This window comes from Pyxicephalus adspersus, chromosome 7 (assembly GCF_032062135.1).
Source record: "Pyxicephalus adspersus chromosome 7, UCB_Pads_2.0, whole genome shotgun sequence".
NCBI classification, from domain to species: Eukaryota; Metazoa; Chordata; class Amphibia; order Anura; family Pyxicephalidae; genus Pyxicephalus; species Pyxicephalus adspersus.
The window spans coordinates 48713026-48735935 of record NC_092864.1 but is presented as its reverse complement, the minus strand read 5'-3'; the positions used below and the strand labels follow the sequence as shown (position 1 = coordinate 48735935).

The window sequence follows — 22910 nt, the reverse complement described above, 5'->3', positions numbered from 1 at the left end:
GATCGCAGCGGGACCAGGTAAGTGATCGCTAAACCCGAACTTTTCTCACTGTATTTTCATACAGTGAGAAAAGTATGAGCTTATCGATAATAGTAACTTTTTTTTGATGGGAAAAGTACGGGCTTAACAGTTGGGAGGTTAAGTAGGCCACTGCAGCTATTGAACAGAGGCCTGTGAAAACACAGAGTTATTTTGAGTGATAGAACAAGAAACTGATACATAAGGTTTTGGATTTGTTCCAATTGCTGGATTAACTCTCTCTAATCTTTCCTCCAATTATTATTATTATTGCACAGTATTTATATAGCCACAACATATTATGCAGCATGGTACAAAGTCCATAGTCATGTCACTAGCTGTCCCTACCATAGTCATATATATTTCAGGCAGAGGTATCTAGTATAGGGGGTCCAAGTATACTACATCAACTTTTACTCAATTGTCTTAAGTGTTTCCTTACTTCCTCATAAAAAGAGCATGACCATGCAAATATGTCTGATAATGAGGGACTTTGCACAACAATCAAAAGCCCTATCTGGCATGCTATACCAAAGGCTGTTTTTTTACTAAAGATTGGGAAAAAATTCCATTACACCGTCGGTTTGATATTTCATCCTATTTTCATTAATATGTGTGGCTATACAGATAAGAATTAAGCTGAATTAAAAATTATTATAATAATAATATTTATTATTATTTCAAGAGAAGGTAAAAGAAGCGGTTCATCAGGATGGGAAAATAGTTTTATAGTCATAGTTTATATTATATACTTCTTAGATTGGATTAGTATTTCTTGTTTGTGCTTAAGAGATGGTCACCTGGTATTTTTTGGGGACTCTGAGTCCCGTCCTAATGGCTCCGCCCACCACCAGGGAATGCCCCCCGAAGTAATCCTCTGCATTACGGAGGAGAGGGATTTACCTTCAGGGAGCTTTCTCTATTTACCGCGATGGCGGAAGAAGGTAAATAGGGGAGCAACAGCAAGAAGGTGGCTCCGGAGCTCTGGCGGCTTTGGCTCCGGTAGTTCCTAATGCCCCCTGGCAGATTCGGCCGGCAACCCACGGCCCTAGAACCCTGGGTTGCTGGCCGGCATTAGGCCGGATCGGCCAGGGGGGTAGGCCGGAACGCATTACCGGCTAGGCTGTATCTGGCTGTAGACCATAAATTAACATCCCATAGATTGTGATTTACGTATACATTGTAGGTATGTGACCTAGGTAGATTTTAACTCTTCCATATCTATCTCCCTCATAGCAATTTTTTTTACTGATTTCTTCAAAGCAAGCCCAGCCTGCTGCTGTGTTTGTATCTTGGAACACAAATGGAGCTCCTTAATGCCCCCCTTGCTGTTCTTTTATTTGCTCCCCTCCAATATGTGCTGTTGCAATACATAGTACAGTACAAACAAAGGTAAAATACTGGGAGATTTTAGGCAAAAATATAAAAAAAAGGAAAAGTTTGTAGTCGTACATACAGTTGTCATGGTTTTAATATAAAAGATAAAAATATATTTATCACTTTCCCTGATTTATGTGATACAACTGCAAAAAGACAACTGTATGTACAAATATGTATAAAATATGCTTCTTGCTTCATGACATTGGGTCTACATTGTCAAAGCTCACCAGGTGAGGCAGGCAGAATGGTTGCTCCTGGGTGCATTTAAGATTCTGAATTGTTTACAGTGGTAGAAAATAGTTCCCAATTATTATGGTTGTGCAAATAAATGGAATGTGTTGCATTTAAAAGCAGTGCAATGTGTCACAACGTATCATAGTGTGTATTAGGAAAGTAAAGTATTTTGATTCCTGCTGTGAAACAATGCAAAGTAAAACATAAAATGCATACTAATGCAAATAATATCACCCCATCCTAAAAATGAGCATGATCCTAATGCGCTGCAAAGTATATATTTAAAGTTTCCAGTATAGATGTTTGGTAGAAATAAAAAAAACAGTCAAAACAAGACACAATCCCATTAGAATTTAAACCACAAGAAATGGTGAAAACCAAGTATCAGAACTTTTACAGACAAATTATGTTTTCCAAACAAAACCACAATAAAATATAAAAGCTTACTTTTTATGTACATGGTATTAACACTTCTTTAGACACACAGAAATTACGAAAAGCTAAAAACACTATACACCAAAAAAATATCCTCTTGGGACAACCCCTTGGGGTGTCCCAAATCTCAACGCGTTTCACGGAAAGTAGTCCGCTTCCTCAGGAAAATGAGATATAGATATCCCGGGTGCAGATTACCAACTGTGGATCTGTCTCACAAAGCCTTCAGGTGAAATGACCAATGATTAGCCCTGTATGTAGCAATTTTGAAGCAATTGGAGTACACTCCCTCTCTGCTGCTGCTCTGCCTACATCCTAATTACCACGCTTTATGAGAGAGATCCTCAGTTGGCCATTTGGCCTTTGGTAACAATGTTTCCTGGCATGCAATGCCAATGTAGGTGTGGCTGGTTTGTCTGGGAAATTCATTTCCGTGTCTTCAATAATGAAAAAGCTGCCCTAGGTTTGTGTGCTGGAGTGAGAAAGGCTGCAAGTTGGAAGTGATTATAAAGATAAAGGGGATTTATTACTTTTATTGCTTGGGTTTAAAATGTATTGATACAAGAGATTGAACCCTTATAAGCTCATCAGGAATCAGCTTTTACTGCCTACAGTTTGTACAGAAAATCTAATATTTAAAGATAATGTTGTGTTATTATATAAGACTAGGTGCTGGTGTACAACAGGACATCATTTAAAATTTATTAAAAACCAGTGATATCTGATGGAAGCAAGCCAGCGCCAGAGAAACTGACCTCCTTTGCTAGGATTATCATTTTTTTTAAAAAGTTGCTGACTCCCAAGAGAAGCAAAATTATTGTAATCTGCCAGACACACTCACCAGGAGTCAACCAATTTTCCCTGCTGCCTGCAGTTTATCTGTAAGTTGCCTTAAAACAATAAATAGAACCACAAAAAAAATGTTAGCCATATGGCTCCCAGCTACCTCACTTTCTCAACCTTCAGACACTGGAGAACAGAGCTCAGCATTTGCTAAATTTGCTAATCCTAAACCTGTGTTTTACCTTGCTTTCCTACCTTTATCTTGACCCTTTTCACACAAAAACTACAGGTCTCTAGGTGTGAAATATTGTCAAATGCTTATCCTGCTGAGTATCCTGACATGATTACAATATATAATGGTTCAAGCCCATATACTACTTATGAATTTTTACCAGATTGAAATATTATTAATGACTTTCTGAAATAAAATCATCATCAAATCAAATAGGACTCATTAATGAAGTCAAGTATGAAGCATCACTTGGCTTACTTACAAGTTTCTACAAAACATTCAAAAACACTTTCAGTTTAGAAACCTCACATAATTACATGATATCTGCCATTATGCGGACATTCTACATACCAGCTAAAATGTGAAATCAGGCATGCAATGCCTTTTCCTGCTGTATACACTGACAGGGGGTGGTAGTGGGGGTACTTGGTGATCTGACAAAAGATAGGGCAGAGAAGTTCAGGCAGCAGAAGTGGAGCAATGGTGTAGAATCTGCAGACTTGCAGTCTATAAAACGTGGTGTCATTTTATAATATATGGCTGATCTGCAATCATATTTGCATTGTTCTACAGATCTTAGACATGAGAACATGCTGCTTTGTGTCTTGGCACGCCTCGTCAACACACCACTTCCTCAGGGGCTCACTTAGGATTTCCAGGTCCTGAAAAGGCAACATAATGTTGCTGTATATAATAAAACTTGTGAACTTACTGATATGTCTGTTAACATACATTTTGCCTTTGGCACAGATCTATAGGTATCAGCATCAGTTAGGAGACAGCCTTTGCACTATACTACTGCAGTGCTGATCGCTTAGGCTCAGTTTTAGTTGGATCTTACATCCTGTACATAAAATGCAATGTGCAAATCTTTGCAAAATTTTACCTAAAGTTACTAATTTACTAAAAGTTAAAATATCATACAATACCCTGAAGTTAATTTAGGAGGGATATACTGTGTGCTAACATGTTTCAGTAATCTTCATACCAGTAATTCCCCTAAGTATTCATAAACAGGTCATTTATTTAGAAATACACTGATACCAGAAACCCTACAGCCTGTTATTCTTGTTTATCAAGGAATGCAAGATTTGCACCATCCAATTTATACGAGGCAGCCTCATTCTGTAAATATCAAGATTTTATAGGTTTGCATTGCAGATAATTTTCCAAAGTATTCCTAACACAATGTTTATTTAATTATATACTAGTGCCAGAAACTCTACAGCCTATGCTCTCTGTTCAGCAACCACTGCAAGATTTTCACCATTAATTTTAAGAGGCTGTCTCATTCTGTGCATATCAAACTTCGGTGAGCGTCCATTGCAGGAACAGTATCAGCACGTACGAGTCTGTTTTCTCTTATATATGCAGCCTACTAAATACCATTCAACTTAGTGGAAATTTGCTAACCTTCTTACTGCCTTCTCCAATTACAGTGCTTTACATGACACATTCAATACACTTTTAACGGGAAGATTTATTGTCATAGACAAACTGGATAGTTATCTATTTGTGCTATCTGCAAAGTGAGCCTATGCACACCCATCAGATGTTCACCAGAGCACCTAGCAAAAATTCATTGACCTTAGTGATGGATGTACCAGATTGTGTCCTACCGACACATTTGTGCAGATGGCAGCTGACCGGGGAAATAACTGCTAAGTCCGAAGATTGCACTGGGAACTGTGAAATGGTGGATGCTGTAATGTGAGGGTCGGGTCTGAGGCATGTCTGCTGGGTCCATGGCCTGAGCAAAATGTCAAAGACAAACCAGATAAATGATTTTTTGTGTTGGCTGCACATGGAACAAAGTAAGCTATAGCAAGGTAGGACCAAAATTAGGCTAAATTAAGAGAAGTTGGTTTTGTAAATGGTACCACTACAGTTACCCAAATTTAGCAGCCCCCTAAAAAAGATCCCTCTTTCTATTTGTCAGGCATTTGCTTGCCATATTGTTGTCGTGTGGTTTAACCTCTCTAACTAGATTCAGTAAATTCATAAAGCAGCTAAACACACACTACTTCAAAAAGCAACACCTGCACAAGCATTTACAATTATCTGAAAAAGCCTGGCAGTTACTGCCCCCATTCCTCCTTTCCCTCCACTTCTGTATGTGACTTAGTGACATAGGTATGCCGCCATGTAGGAAACTCATCTTCTTCCAGTAGGTTTGACGAAAATGTATTTTTTATTGTTTTCTATTTAACCTCCTGGGCGTTTCACTGATATCTGGATTTCTGTCCCAAAAGGGTACACTGGTTTTAAATATTTTTTTTTGATATTATAGACCTGTAACTTACAGAAATATGGCCAAACAAGAGTTTAGTAGATATCATGAATATAATAAAGTTTGAAACACATAATCATGTAAAAAAAAAAAAAATAGTTTAATAAAAAAATTAAAAAAAAAAAAAAAATAAGCTTAAACAAGAATGCATAAATAAATAAAAAATACTGAAAATGCAATAATTCAGGATACTGTATAGTAATATATTTTTCTAAAACACCTCCCTAGTGTGGTAATTTTCCAACGTCACATACCTATAGACAAAACCACTTAAATATATTCTGTATTATTTTGTATTGGATTGAATACAGGACTTTGTATTGAATCCAATACAAAATATTTGAATTTCCCGCTACGACCCCCATCGACGGGCGCACGCACCGACATCATCAGGAATCGCAGAGGGACGCGTACGCTAACGCCGAGCATTCAAATTATTTCCATATTTCCATGCAAAAAGTGTTACATTTTTTGCATGGAAATTTATTTTAGATTGTAGGCTATAATTCATATGCATTACTCACCGAAATATGTCCAAAATGTAATAAATATATTAATAAACTTTAAAAAAAAATCTAATAAAAAAAAAATGATTTGTAATGTAACTGTACAGTACCTTATATAATATATATATAATACAATTATATATATATTATATAAAGATTTCTTTGTATTGGACTCAATACAGCTTTTTTGTATTGAATCCAATACAAAATGATTTGAATTTCCCGCCCCGCCTCCCGCTCCCTATGACGCATATACAGACGTCACTGGGAAGCCCCGTAGATCTTGTCTCTACAGAAGAGGGAGGACGTCTCGGGAGGAGCTGCGAGGACAAGGTGAGAGGTAAGATCACATTGCATTGTAACTCTTGTTTCTGTTTTCAGCTCCTCTGAACCTGGTTCGGGGTAAACGCTTTTAGCAAGTTTGCTTACCCCAAACCAGGCTCGTGGTAACCACCCAGGGGGTTTTCATGTTTACTTTATACAATGTTGTTTTCTCTGCAGTTTATTATTCTAAGGTGCTCCTGATAAAGCAGATTGTCTGCCAAACACAATGAGCCAATACATGTGTTAAAAGAAATGGAGGAGTAACTATGAGGATGTATTTATTAGTTTTTTAATCTTTGTTTTGGATTTATATTTGTATTAGCCTAAGAACTAATAGATAAACTTTACCATTTGTTTTCTATATACTTGGTAATGGTTGAAATGTATTGGATTTTTTATGAAAAAACACTTCTCATATTTCTATTAAAAAAGTCACATTCATAATTCTATTACAATACAGTTTTTCGGTATGAGCGATTCATTTAGGAAACCAAATGTTTTGGAAGGGGTACATTTTTGCCCCCATATGTCCACCAGACCCCCCCCAATCTACGTATTAAAGATTCTTCCACTCTTCCTCCCCACATGGACAGATTAGTGCAGGGATAGCCATGGCTTACCTGTGAAGTCTGAACCAGGCACTTGTCATGTAACATCACTGGCACCCAGACTGCACTTCACATCCAATTCAACTTCCAATCTGCAAACATTGGGAGAGGTATAAGGAGCAGCTTAGTTTTACAGAAGCCCGGGGGGGGACATTTGTGTCTGTGGTTGTTTCTGCTTGTGCTACATATAGTACTGATTGTGTGTCTGCAGACATGTTTCAAATTGTGTCAGTAGGGTACAGATAATATCTCTTTAGGTATGCTTGACAAATCATTTCTTATTCCCTCTTCAGTTTGGGCCCCAGACAATTTAAAGGATCATTTAATAAGGGAAGTCAGCAAAGGACATCACACTGAGACAAACACTGAGGGAGAAGAGTCATTCCTTTCCCTGGAGAAAGAAAAACTTCATGTTTTAAGAATCGCAAAAACCTGATATTTGCACAGTTACATACTAAGATATTAGGCTGTCATATGCCCCCACACTCATTTTTCTATTTTATTTGGAAGGGGGCAAAGCCAGGAATGAGTACCCCCTCGTATCCTATTGGTCACTAACAGAAACATATTGCTGCCAGAGAGCTAAAATATGTCATATTTAAAATAAAAGTTGTGTTTAGCTGTATCAAATGTATATGTTTGAATATGAGCATGTTTTATAAATACTCATAATACATATATTATATTATAATACTTTTACTGATATTTGCAGCATTGCCAACTGAAAAATGCAGCTTCACAGTCTGGTTCTGTTGGCTCTGGTATTAATTGTGAGACAGTCTTCTTCTTGTGGTAATGTCAAAAGCTCATAAATTAACATCCAAAAACATAATACTGCTCATGTCAAGAATATAAAAGTACACAATGACGACCGACAATGTTTTAGCTTTATCAGATTAGATCAGTTTTAGGAAAGATGGTTTATGATTGGTTTCATTGGCTGCTGTTGTGCCAGGTTGCTTTTCTACCACCATGCTCTCTGACAGGTAATGGCTTACTGACTATCTGGTCCTCTATATAAAAACCTTAATATTTATTTATTGTATTAGCACTAAATGTTTCTGTCTTTGCGATATGCTTGTGCTGTGATAACATTTACATACATATTATTTGCTAATTTTGTGTGGATGGTCAACATTTTTGTTTAAACAACTTATACAGAAAGATATGTACAGGTGTAGGTATAGGCACAGTGCAATCATTTTAAAATTGGTTATAACATTATTTGACAGAAAAAATGCAAAATCAATATAATGAGTATAAAAAATATATTTTATCAGATAATGTCTCCCTCCTTCAAAAGAAGCAAAATATCCTAAACCTTTTGGCATGCTGGAATGAGGATCACAAAAATGACAACATGAATACAAATTATAACTACAATACCAACTGTAACAAGTAAAGAAGCTGCAAGGAAATCAACCAGTTTGACATTAATGCCAAAGGTGAGAACCAGGAATTGTACCATTTCACCATTAATACTAATAAATACTACAATCAAACAATTATAGAACTTTTTTCAGTTTTTGTTTAAAGAAATACACCTCACTATTGAAAAAACGCCGGTCTCTAAATATGCAGAGATTACCCTTTTTCCTAAATACTCCTGTTAGTGCCACTGAACCACACACATGCTCTTTGTAATTTTGGAGAGGCACGTGTGTGCATTGCATATCACCTAACCTGGAAATGTCAAATGTTGGTAGCTGAAGCTCACAAAAGGGGTTGGAGAAGGTTTAGTGCAATATAACACTTTTAGTATTTAAAGCTAAATGCCATGTATGGTGGACCTGGTTGCCAAAGTTTTTAATGCAAAAATTCCTTGTATAGTCCAACCAAAACACTAGCCGGGAAAAACTATCCTAACAAACTGATTTTTTTGACAAACTGAAGATTCTGTAATGACTCCCAAATCCCCGATGGAAACTAGCAGCCATTGACACGAAATGAGTGTCCCTCGAGGCTCCAATGAAAGCAGACTACTTTTGCCTTGAATGGTTTACTGTAGACCTGGTACTAAATCCTGTTTATTTTTCTGATGACAGATGGAATTTACACTTTGACTACTGAACATGGAATTTCTTAACAGACGTTTTGTGACATGACTACTGATGGTGGAGGTTGGACTTTGGTAGCCAGTATACATGAAAACAATATTTATGGAAAGTGCACAGTAGGTGATCGCTGGTCCAGTCAACAAGGCAACAAAGAAAACAACCCAGAGGGAGATGGTAACTGGGCAAACTACAATACATTTGGTTTAGGAGATGGTGCAACCAGTGATGACTACAAGGTAACAAAAATTTATTATTAAAGGTACCCTAGCCCTAAAAGTGCTATATTCTTTACAATTTTAATGTGTGTGTGTGTATGTATGTATGTATATATATAAAGCTAGCAAAGGGTTATAAGCTTTTTTTAATGTTGTCTGCGTGATATTTACTCTTGGTTTTTTCTGTAAATATATGATCAGAATACGACCAAATTTACAAAAAGTATACTGCAGAAATAAACAAGTGTTTTTAAAGTGTCAGTATGAGAAGAGTATGGTTTTAAATTATATACTGTAATATATATTTTTGTGCATGCAGAATCCTGGCTATTATGACATCACTGCTGATAATTTGGGTATATGGCATGTGCCTAATAAGACCCCATTGTCACTGTGGAAGAATTCCTCTAATCTAAGATACCATACCCAGAATAAGATCCTTTCTGAACATGGTGGAAATCTGCTGCAACTCTATAAACTTTTAACCCAAAAAAAACTTTATACCTGTTTATTAATTTTTAAAAAGCAGGATTTGGAATTTAAATTTTGCTAATTATTTGTTTATTGGGCTGCAAATACAGAAAAAATTTACTTGTTCATCAACTTGACATTACTCTCTTGTCTATTGAGGCATACTCAAGGTAACAAGGTGGAAGTATTTGTGGGACTACAAGTATTAGGAATGGTTAAAGGATGACACAAAACAGTCAAGCATTGCTTCATTTAAAGATAGTACTTATCTTTATTGGATGCGAACAATGGTCCAAAACAGCAACAGCTCCAACAGCAAGATCACACAACTTGACTTTCATATCATCAAGCCCACTCTTGTTTGAAGCATTGCTTCAGTTCAAAGATGTTTGCGAGTATTAATTTGTGCACAAATTTCCTAAGGTACTGCACAGTATTTTGATCAGGTGGAGGTTAGGACTTTGACCAGGCCATTCCAACACCTTGATTTTTTTCTTTTTCAGCTATTCTGTTGTAGATTGCTGGTGTGCTTGGGTTCAGAGTCCTGTTGCTTGGCTCAATTTTGGCCAAGCTTCATTTGCCGCACAGATGGTCTCATATTTGACTCCAGAATACTTTGGTATACAGAGGAGTTCAACTCAATGACTGCAAGGTGCACAGGCTGCAAAACAAGCCCAATTCATAACCCCTCCACCAGCGTGCTGTACTGTTTGTGGTGTTTGTGGTAATATGCTATGTTTGGTTTTTGCTTTTACATTTGAACTTTGTTTAATAAATCATCACATGCTGTAGTATGTCATGTGTTGTTAAGCTTGTATTTATCTAATTTTAAGACCTGCTAAGGACCAGATGACTTTTATTATGTTCTGATATGCAAAAATGTATACTTGAAAGACTGTATATAAAATTTACGTAGATATCAGCTGCCACCTAAAGTTACAACAAAAATAAAAACAAAACTGCAGTCTAAGCCCCACTTTGTCCAAACCACCCTGCTTCACATTTCTTATGCAAATTGTAAAATTAGCTGCTGTACCATCAGTAATTTATTGTGAGCAGGATTGTATGGGGGCAGGCATGGGTGGGAATGTCGTGCCCTAACTTCTTTCTGGAATTGGCAGGCGTGCCCATTCTTATTTTGCAAAGCATTCTTTGGTGGTCCATGGCTCAGGCTGATCCGCCCCCCCTTGCGGGGTCAGAAGAAAGACCCACGCTGGGGGAGCGGAGCACCGGCCAGAGCAACAGCATCATGCCTCCCATATGGAATTGCAGGCTGGGTGGGTTGTCTCTCCTAACACAACCCGCCCACTCTCCCATCACAAGCACAGACCTGCAATGGGAAAGTAGGCGGGTTCTGGTATCATGACGTCACTCTGAGGGACATTTCTTCCCCTTTGAGTGACACATAGGCATGGGTGTAGTGGGGTGGGCTTGTTAACATGAAAAGGATGCACGCTCACCATGGATAGTACCGCGCCCCTTCTTCTTTTTTTTATGACTACTCCCCTGAGTGTGAGGATCCCTAATTAACGCTTCAAAGCCAAATGAACAAGTAGAATAGGTGGGCAGGGAATTATGGTTACTTTGGCAAATTATTGCACCAGCTTTGCCAAACGCTCAGGATTTGCCAAAACTTTAGTCACAGCAAACCTCATCTCTTGGCTTAAGTTGCCTATAGACATGCAATGGTCACCTGATCTGGTCAGGTTTACTGAGCAATGAATATTTACATGTTCACATGTAAACTTTTCAATCCACAAGGATAAGAGAGGCTAATATTTCTACCCATGAAAGAAATATTTTGAGAAGACTACTCTTGTAACTTTTTTTTTTTTTTTTTTTAGAAAAACGATAAAAATAAAATGTTCTTTTTAAAATCTTAAAAAGCACAATTATCTCAAATTAAAATTATTGATTTTGGTTTTAGAAATTTCCTGTAAAGTATAATGCAGGGACATGTCCCACCGACAATGGACCTTCTGCTCCAATTGTTTATGATGAAGGAGATGCACAGAAGACTCTTTATTTAAATGCACCCTCTATAATAAGTAAGTGTTAAGGATATTTTCTTTTTATCAGTTACTTACATAAAGTATATCTATAATATACCAGGTTATATTAGTATATTTATTATGTCCTAATCCTGGAAAGATTTGACGTGTTTCTTGAGTCATTAAAGTGCATCAAGCGTTGGATCAAATGAAATGATGGATTTATGTGGATTAAACGGGCTCAATAAAACTACCTTACTTTAAAGCAGGTGTCAACAGCTAGTGATTGTTGTGAAACTTGTACTTTATAACCCTCAAAACACTGGTTTATTTTTTGGACATCCATGATAAACATTTTTGGCATTGGCATGGTCCCAGTGTCCTGTTTGCCTATAAATTTTGAATTTTATCCTGTGAATCCCTTGGGTGTTGAACAGCCTCCTAACTAGTTATTGTATTCCACAAAATATATTTTATTTCTGCACTATGAAACTTTTTTATCCTACATATAATACATCCTATGTCCAACTTGGTTTCTCTGTTGCATATTATGTAATTCAAATATTCAGTGAATATCCAGTCAAATATTCAATTCAATATTCTTTCTCCGGGTATTCTTTGTGCACTTCAAATGTTTTTTTTTTTTTTTTTTATTTGTAAAACAATAAAAATGAGGCTCTAGTTTATTATGATACAATGGTTTAGAAGATTTAGTTTATTGTGGAAACGCCTACATAGTAGCTTCCAAATTTACGGCTGACTATACAACACAGTACCATTCCACTTTTATTATGAAAATCCCCACTTACTTAAAAACATTCCTTCTACCACCAATAACACTTTCATCTGTTCCAGCCATTTGAATCTAGTGTTCCTGTGTAGATTTTCATTCATGACCAAAACTTACACTCAGATCTTTTTTTCCCCACTACAACAAGCCCTAGTATTGCATTTATTTATTTTTAAATTGTCTGTGTTCTTGAAGCCTAAAATGTGTTTTATTAATCCCTGTGATGTCTTTCCCAGTTTTGCAAAATGTTTGTAGGGGCAGCTTCTCGGAGAAGACATTTTCTTATTAAAAAATAAAAATGTGTCCCAAATGTATCCTTCCCAAGTGCCCTGTGCTACACAGTACCAAGACGGCAGCATTGTTTTACTGGGAAAGAAATAATTGTATGCACATGGAATGGGCCAGTAAAGGCAAAGTCCACACATGACATCTCACATAGGGCTGACAACACTGCTTGGGATTTTAGTAAAAAAAGAGGCAGCATTTTCAGCATACAACAGAAGGTTAGAAGATTCTGGTTAAGAATCTAAAAGATTCTGGTTAAAAAAAAAAAACATGCAGGTGGTAAATACAGAACCATATTCTTTTGTATTTAACAGCTGACACATAATTAAAACAAGGAATCTCATTTGTTGTTTTATACAATAAAACAGGCTTTTAGATATTGCTACTCGATTTATAAATCGGTTCTAAAGTGCAATGCCCAAAGTATGTGACTTTGTAACGGAGCCATGACTATTTGTTTGCATTATATGTCCAAGTGATGCATTGTACACCTAGTAACTTTGAAATCTTAAACTATATTTTGCAGATTTCGTCACCCCGGGATTTATCCAGTTCCGAGTATTCAACAATGAAAAGGCAGCAATTGCATTATGTTCTGGAGTAAAGAGTACCAGTTGCAATTCAGAACATGTAAGTTGTTGTTAGTGCTGACCAATAAAGGCATAGAGATAGTGGGTGACAGTATTGTTAAGCTTCTATGAAAAACTAATAACTGGAGCCTATGAAGGCATGGTGCCACATCTGATCTCAGAAATACAAAACTTATAGACATTATAGAAGACTTTTAAGGCACCTTTCCTCAATAAAACTATCCAATATTATTCATAAAATCCATATTTATTTAAGAAATAAAAATTACTTGTATCAACATATAGTCTCATAGATCTCTCAACACGTTTCACAAGATTTTCTTCTTCAGGAAAAGATGATGAGTGAGGATGAACCAATGGGTGGAGCAGAACAGATGGCTCTGGACTCCAGGGACAGTTCAAGAGATTTTTTATGTATTGCTTTGATTTATTAGATTTTTCTTAGACTTCCCAACCCGTCGGATACTATCTCCCTCATGGCGGACAAACATACAGGATCTTTGAAATTCTTTCTCTCATTCTCTCACAAAAAATCCTCTCCAGGAACTTTCCTAAACCATTGGTCAGCTTAAAATTTTCAGGATACACATGGTACCTTTATAGCTATTAGTACCCAAAATGTCAGTTCCCCAGCTTTAAAGAATTTCATGATCACAAGTTTAACAATGTGTGGAAATACAAAATTGGGGCTGCTGTTTTAAAGGCAAGTGTGCCTAGCACCCCTAAATTGAACATGCAAGCTGGGGACCCCTGGGGCCACCTACATATCATGGACAATTGGGGTAGGGCCCATAAATTTTTTTTTAACTGCCATCTCACATTTGTATAACTGTAAAACATTGCTACTGTTAAGAAAACTTATCTGGACCAAAGTCCGTGCTGTGCACCACTGCAGTATCACATCCTGTTCTGCCAAGTGATGTTACTTGCAGCAGATAAGAGAACAAGAAAATAGCAGCATCTCCTGCTTCCCCTTAGCCATATAGTTTAAGATGTACGTTCTCGTTATCCCCAGCACATACTCTGAGGCTGTGCACAGCTGAATGGGATTTTAGGAGCAGATTAGTCCCTAACTTGATCCTGCCATTGGCTGCTGGGACTTTATAGCCTTTCTCTTTCACCAGTGCCTGTTGTAGTGTTAAGCTGGGATGACTTGCTGCTTTGGATTTACTGCCCTGATTGACTTTTTGCCTGTGACCCGACTATGCTTTGCCCAGAATGCTTTTGGCACAATGCTTTTCAGAAATGGTGAGCAGGTAGCAATATTTGACAGGCCAGCACAGTATGATAGCTTTAGTTTTGAATCTTTTATGCTTCAGGGGAATATGAAGGGGGGGAGACAAGCTACTGGCATAGGGACAAAAATGTATAAATTGGGTCATGATAGCTAAGGTCTTTACGTACAGAAACTCACATACATTGATGCTATAGATGATGTATACTAACCCCCCAGCTCTCATACACACACTTGTACTGTAATCCATTATACATTGCTGCCAGAGTCAAAAGATGCTTTTTTAAGCATTTTAACTGAGTGTCAAATATTGCCACCGTAAATTTGGCCAAAAACTCCCCCAAAGCAGGAGTTTGGTAAAATTTTGTCTTAAAAACCTGAAACCTAAAGTGGATCTAAACTGAAAATTTAAAAAAAAAACACACAACTTTAATTCCACAGATCCCTCGATTTCCCAGTTTCCCAGAAACTATAACTGAAATTTTACCGCTGCTGTATTAACGAAGTATATATTTCATCTTGTTATATTGATGATCTGAAGTGATGAGAAATGCTTTTTTTCTCTTATATTATAGTTTTGCATCGGAGGAGGTGGTTTTTTTCCAGAGGGAGACCCCAGGCAGTGTGGAGACTTTACAGCAATGGACTGGGATGGTGTCGGGACACATACTGGAAACAGTGCCACCAAAAAATTATTAGAAGCCTCTGTACTGATCTTCTACCGCTAAGAGCCTTTATTTCTGCAATATAGCATCAATACAGCTGTATTATAATTCCATAAACACTTTTTTCCTTTTTTATTGCAATAAATTTTTGTGATGTTCCAAAACCCTTACATAATGGCAATTTTTTTAAAATGATTTTAACAGAGCTGAATGATGAGGGATGGTGGAATTGTGAGTGCGAGGCTGGAGGGTGTTCTCAATAGCAGTTATGCCTTGAACGCATTTAATTGTTCTACTTGCTGGTGTAGCTGTTTTCCTTTCTTAAATCATTTACTTAAGCTCTTAGTTTACCCATCTCCGTGTCAGAGGTAGTTGCCATTTAAAGTAAACCTTGACCAAATGTATCAAATTGCTCTTTTCTCTCCTTACTCCAGTACTCCCCCCTGTTGCTCAGCTATGCCTTTGATCCTGAGCAACACTGCTATCCCATTAGCCAGTTTTTCCTTAGTTGATTTCTTTTTCAGTTTAATATGCAGTTTACTAATATGTTCCTTACATTGGGATAGTAGTGTTACAAACTGACTTTTAACAGGTTCATCTTTACACGTACGATAACTGGCAGGGGCATGCTTGTTAACATAAGTATACACAAAATCCATTTTACAAAGCTACAATCCACCTAAGCAAGAATTACAAACAATAATACACGGCCAATACTCACACACTGTCAATAACTATACACTCGGACAAGTCTGAATTCAAAGTCAGACTACCAACAGAAGGCTATTGTCCCTCTAAAAAGTATCAATTCTGTGCAATTGCATCAAAATGTAGAACTCAACTCACATTCCACAATTCTACCAATTCTCCCTACATAAACATACACTCAAGCAAAATATTAAATTTAATGTAAACCAATAATCAAATACCAATTCCTCCGTTTCTTCAAAGTCCAAGATCCAGTCAACTCTGCATTGCAATCCTTATAGCAGGTCCGGTTGGTCTTTCGGCTAAGTTTACCTAAACTTCTAGAAACATATCTCGGAGCAATTCTGTCCTGTGGGTTCTATGTGGATTTTAGAATTCCACACGCTTTCTCGGGTGCCAAATGTAGAATGTGCTCTGTTTGGTGTGCCTTGTTTTTAAAGAATGACCAATAGATCTTACAAAGGGGAAAGGTTTATTTACAGTTTAGGATATATACAAGTGATTTTCAAGACAAAAGGGAAGAAGGTAAAGGGTTTATAGGAAAGGGGTCTAGCTCTAGTGGAGTCCCACTGAGATTATAAAAGGATGTTGAGTGATTCAATTGGCCAGTATCCATTCATAACAGAATTAACATATTTGACTGTTTGACTCTATAGGGAATGCAGGAACTATATTTACTTGGATGTACTGCTTTTTCCTATGTAAAAATATTAAACACATAATGCTAAACCCTGTGTATTAAATAAAAAATCTGCATGTGTTCACAATGCAGACATAAACCACTTGTGCAGGCATTTTTTTTTTAATATTCCCCTTATTACCTAAAATATACCCGTTGTTGGTAACAGTAAAAATTTGGGAGCAACAGGTACCCGACATGCCGTGATATGCAATAATTATTAAAAGTAAATAATAAAAAAAAATGTCTCTCTTCTTCCTGTTTCACTGTCTGTATCTATCTGTCATTTGCAACCCCTATTTATTGTACAACACTGTGTATAATGTTGGCACAATATTAATACTGTTTATTATTAATATTATTATTATTATTATTATTATTATTAATAATAATAATAATGTTTTCTGAAGGGTCAATAGACCCGGAATTTACACCTTTTGAAATGGGTATAATAATGTAAAAACTAAAAATGGAGTGTATTTAGGAATGCCGTTACAACAGCATATATGCTACCTTTGTTCCCTGATCGTTATGCCTATGAACACAAGGAATTTGATGCCCATTTATAAATTGTCATGTCATTCTCAGTCAGGGAATCAAAACCGGGCTTTCAGTAAGCACACAATTTTTAAGCAGATCAGAATCAAATTTATTCTGTTTTGTTTTTTTGTTTTTTTTATTATTATTCTCTTCACCAGGATCTTTGGATTTAGCTGTGAAGGTAAGTTTTGACTTCATATTAGTATTCTCAGTGTTTTTGGCATGATATAGTTTTTGTTTTCATTGACTTTCTTTTGGGGTAATTTAAGATTATTTTACTGAGTTTTAGCAGAATTTAACACTTATTGTAGATTCCATTGGAGAAATTAGATTGTTCAGCAAAAAAAAAAATTACAAAAAAATGACGGAATGCATAGGTTTACTACACTGTATAAAGAATAAAATTCTCTCTATTTAGATTAAAGGTTTTCCTACTGGAGACCCCCAATTGTGTTTCTGTTTAACATTCAGCTTGTGATGACCTTAAATCCTCTAAAGCGCAGGAAAGGTCCCTTTGCTGGAAGGGTACGGAATAACAGAAAATGGCTGCTTTCATATTGCATTTTGGGTATAGTAATAAACCCAGCCTATAACTAACCTTAATATGAAGTAAGCATGTCTGGTCTTTCCTATAGAAAACATAGTATAAGTACGTTCTCAGATGCTTATCCTGGACCAAGCTCAGTACAGTTGTTTGCGGAACCAGAATTGTAGAGAGATTTGTAAATTGTTTAACTGGTTTACAACATATTTGTTTGCCTTAAAGTGAAACTGAACTTAACTTGTAAAGAATCATGAGCAGGCACGTTATTTGCAGGCAGATGATGTCCCTTCTGTAATATAATTAAAGTTGCCTACCTTCATTTTTTTAAATTAAACTCACCTCTTCTTGCTCCATCCGGTTTCTGGATCCCCAACGATCTTGATTGGCAAAACCAGAATGATGTAATTCTAACACATGCGCGCGAGAGTTCATTTATTTCTGGCACCCAGGAATCGACCTGACATCGTACACTAAGCTGCAAATGAAGAAAAGATTGCCAACAGACATTTAATATATTACACCACATGCCCCTTCTGCAATAATAAACCTGTCCGTTCATGTTTTTTTTTTGTTTTTTGTTTTTTTTTTATTCTACCTAAATATAGTTCCACTTTACAGCTGTAATTTGTATTATGATTCCATCTAACACTGTTGAACTAGATAAAACCCTTACAATATCTTCAGGTTAAGGTTAGAGGATTAGGGTAAAATTTTAGTTAATTTTGCTTTAAGAGTGAAGAGAATCTTTAGTTTCAGGCATTAAAGTCGAACTTTCCAAATTTAAACCTATTTTTCATTAAAGGTTTTCCCCTACTTAATCCAGCATGCACCAGTCCCTTCCTTGTTTCTTTCCAATGTAAGTTTGATTGACAGACAACTTATTCTGCCTTCTGGGGTACTTATATTTTAAATCTGAGGAGACAGCATACATCCCATACGTTTTTTATGTTTTGTTTGACTGTGAAACAGAGTGACTGCAGATAAAGTGCCCAGGAACTGAAAGCAAACATCAGTGGTAGCATAGTGAAAAACAATTAGGTGCAGGATTTGATTAGGTTGTAAGAATCTTTATTAAAAAGAAAGTGTTAGGTCCACAATAAAGCTCACATTTTTCAGCGTAAATTCTGACCCAATCAAAACTTTTAATGTTTGGATTTTGTTCAAAAAGGTTTGATCTTGAACTGTTAGTGTATCCTGTGTATACTGTTAGTGGTGAGTTCTCTCATTTTCTGTGACCAAGAGTGAAAAAAAAAATAATATAATATTATTTGTGTGCTAAAAAGTATTTTTTTGGTGTCATACTTTTATTTTTTGAGTCTGATTTTACTTTTTGGAGCTTAGATATCCTGGCCCCCAAGTGGTTATACCCAAAACACCTGTACCCATGTCACTGTAATGAAATATAATGTGCCACTCTTTACTAGGATGGTGTGAAATATAAAAAGAGACTAGGGACACCACTCTCTAAATATAAATTTATAATATAGTATGGGTATAAATTATTAAACCCTTACTGAATGGCATTTCGTTTGTTAAATCAAAGCCTCTGCAGGGGTGTTTCAGAAAGCCTCAGATTCCTCTCTGTGTATAATACCGGTATGTATATGTAATATATGTGTATGTTTTTCATCATTTTTTGTTTTAATCTTTTAATAGTTGATAGTTACAGCGTTGCCAAATGAAAAATGCTGTGCACTGTGATTTTGTTTACCTTGCTGTTTACTGGCAGACAGACTGCTGCTTGTGGTAAGTACAGCTGGGCATTTAAGAACTACACAAAATGGGTGAAAATGCAAAATTATTACAGGTGACATTAAACATTATACTTGTTATATTTCCTTACTGTAACATTCATCTTAGGGCTGGAAAGAATACTGTTGGAATGGCTATTTTAGACAGTTGTAAGGTGACTAGAGGACTTTGCAAAATCTTTCACCAAGAAAATCACATTCAGGAGTAGTGACATTTTCACAAACAATAGGCTTTCACCATACATGAAACATTAATCCTGGCCTAATATGGCATATTATATGAAAAGACATCCTTGTATTAAAATATATAATAAATACCATGGTAAATATTAATACCTTTATTATATATAAAGAGGATGTCAGTTAGATCCACGGATACCTTGGAAGAAGTCATATCATACATATAATTTAGGTTTTTAATATACTGTACATTTGTTGAATCGATAAATTGAGCCATTGACAATATTTTTATTAGTGCTTTGGACAGATATCTTACATGTTTTACCATAGCTTTACATTTTTATGTTGTGCCTAGAAAAGAGTCCCTCACTCCACTGCACGGATTTCTAGTTAATTTCATCTAGGGATGAATAATAAGGTGATATACAGTTCTTCCTCTTTGTGGGACTAGGTCCCAGAAACCTCTTCCAGTCCTGTGGTCACAACTCTCTGACATCACCCAGTAAAATGGGCCTGATTTATTAACATGCTCCAAGGCTGGAGAGAATACACTTTCATCAGTGAAGCTGGGTGATCCAGCAAATCTGCAATGGATTTTTAGTCATTTACTATTTGTTAGCAAATGTTTTCAATCCTGGGCCAGATCCATTTCAGGATTGCTGGATCACCCAGCTTCACTGATAAAATTGTGTTTCCTCTCCAGCCTTGGAGAACATTAATAAATCCGACCCAATGTAGGACCAGCAAGGGCAGCATTTCGGTAAAATGAACCCATTGTAACGATAAGTATTTTTATCCATAGAATTTAGCATTATGTAAGTGTGGGTTAAGTAAAACTTACCTAAAACATTACTATTTTTGTTTTATTATATTGTTTGTACAGTTTTCATGAAGTTTAACTATAGCTTAAGTTATGATTCACCTGTGATATGGTCAGGAAATACAGTGTAAAAACTATGATGCATTGCAATGAATACTGAGAGATCAAACCTGGTTATATTAGAACATGTCACTTCAGATGCCGGAATACCTTTAATGCATGCTTCCAAACAAAGCAAAACTGATATAAAAATATTACAATTGCAACCACTTGGCTTTAAAGCTCCCTTGGGAGGTTTCAATTGATTGGAGTTGCTTTAGGCATTGAAGTGAAATATTTTTAAATTGCTGTTAGTAAGTGATGATCTTTAGAGACAGGAACCAAACTTTACAGTAATTTTGACTAAAGCTGGCCAGGTTGTCATTGGGCACACAAAATGATTTATATCTCCCAGATATTGATTGTTTTCCTGGTTAACACTGTGAATATATGACCAGCATATCCAATGTTCTAATGAATTAAGGATGCATGCTCCCAGACTGTTTACTATACCGACTGGCAGAGCCATGTTTATAGTGGATGCCTGGATTGTGGTTTTAGGGAGCACTCTCCAGTAACTTATGTTAGAACTGAATCAACCTTGATTGGACCTTCCCGATCAATATATGAGGAATGCCCTAGCTTTTTATATCCTTTGTTAGACTCAATGTTTTATAATGTCACATCCGATCCAATAGAATGTCTACTGGCATATGACTGCCTTGATGCTAAGCATATTTTCAGTAATGTCTTTTAAGATTTACTAATGCTAAAGTGACTTTGCTATTAGTTTACTTTATTTATTTTAATTTTTTTCCTTAACTACTGTTGTACAGTCAGCCATTATAGGCTAAATGAGGTGCTTCACTGACAGCTCTCACTGCCCATTAACAATATGACATCCATGCAGCAGAAATGATCTCCCCCAAAGCAGAGTTATAAATCTTGGCTTTTGAATCTTTTATGCACTTTTTTGAAATCTGAAATAATATTCTTGTTTATGTAAACCAGGTTACAATTTAGGTTTGAGGCCCTTTAGAAATTAGGTACATCTTTAAATAAAAAAGACAAAAATTTGCATTTTATGTACTACAGAAAAGCACAGAAATGTACTGGAGTTACTGAATAGCTGATAAGATAAAACATTGTAACCTTATTATGTTCCATCAGATAATGTCCCCATTTATCAGAAGAAACAAAGCATCTTAAATCTCCTGGCATGCTGGAATGAGGACCAAACAAACAACAAACTAAATTCATTCCCCTCCAACAATATCAACTATAAAACGTACAGAAGCTGCAGGGAAATCCATCAGTCTGACAGCAATGTTAGAGGTGAGACCTATAAACACAAAAGGCCTGATTTATTAAAGCTCCCCAAGGCTAGATAGGATACACTTTCATCAGTAAACCTGTAAAATCAGTAAAATCAGCAATTCAGAAAACCTGGAATGGTTCTGGTCCAGGATTGAAAACATTTGCTAACAAATGGCAAATTACTTTTAAGAAATCCATTCCAGATTTGCTGGATCATCTAGCTTCACTGATGAAAGTGTATCCTCTCCAGCCTTGGAGAGCTTTAATAAATCAGGACCATTACATATAATGTTTGTACTCACTGATAAAATTTAAATATTTTTGATGCACAGTATGCCATAACAACCAAAATTACAAAGGAGTAAAACTAATATCTTATTAACTGGTAAAGGTTGCTGGATATTATTTCTTTTGGCTCTAGGTAACAAAGTGGAGAATATTTAGATTTGGCACCCAACCTTAAACAAAGAAGCAGCAGTACTATGATTAGATAATTTCTCTTTTACCATTCGGAAACCCACAGTATGAGGGTTACAGGGACAGCACCATGCATTGCAGTAGAGGCTTTGTGCTGCAGAGTATTGATTGTAGTCCATACTTTTCCAGTCTGCTGCTGCACAAGCGGTTATAAGTTGTGTTCAACTAATCAACAATGTAATTAAATTGGGGTAATAATTAAACTCCATTGAGCACAGCTTTAAGGACCCCCCCCCCCCTTATTATGTTCCACTTCCCACATCTCTTAGAATATAAGCTATTTTGGGCAGGGTCCTATCCACCACCCATCCATTGTTGTTTGTATCTGTCTGTTGTTTGTATCTGTCACAACACACCAATTTCGTTCAACGCATGTGATGTAAAAGAGCTTTAAATACACTTTCCCAGACAATGTGGATTAAATCACCCTCAAAGTTTGCTGCAGACGCCTAGTTTTTGGTTTATTTTCTCTCTATAACTCAGGTTCTACCAGCAACAATTAGGCAACTTTCCAACGTTTTAATCTTAAATGTTAAAATCTTAAATCACAGAACAAATGAGCAGAAAGATTAAGAGGGGGAGAGCAGAGTGATTGAATGACTTCCACAGTGTTTACCTCTAGATGTAATTAGAGTTGAAGCATATACCCTTGTTTATGAACATGTAAAAATTGGAATGTCAATAGCATTGAAATGGTTCGCTTTAATGGATAACTTTACTGTTTATTGAATAATTGTACAGCCTCCC

General features: G+C 36.4%; 1 protein-coding gene across 1 annotated transcript in view; it reads left to right on the top strand.

Annotated features, from left to right (window-relative positions):
- Window positions 1-17092: 17092 nt before the first annotated feature.
- LOC140335612 (intelectin-1-like) overlaps window positions 17093-22910 on the top strand; it is a gene marked incomplete in the record, with an annotated part of 10605 nt that continues 4787 nt past the window's right edge. Inside the window, 3 exon segments of the mRNA XM_072418366.1 lie at window positions 17093-17220; window positions 19236-19325; window positions 21540-21704. Coding sequence (XP_072274467.1) covers window positions 19265-19325; window positions 21540-21704 — 226 coding nt within the window.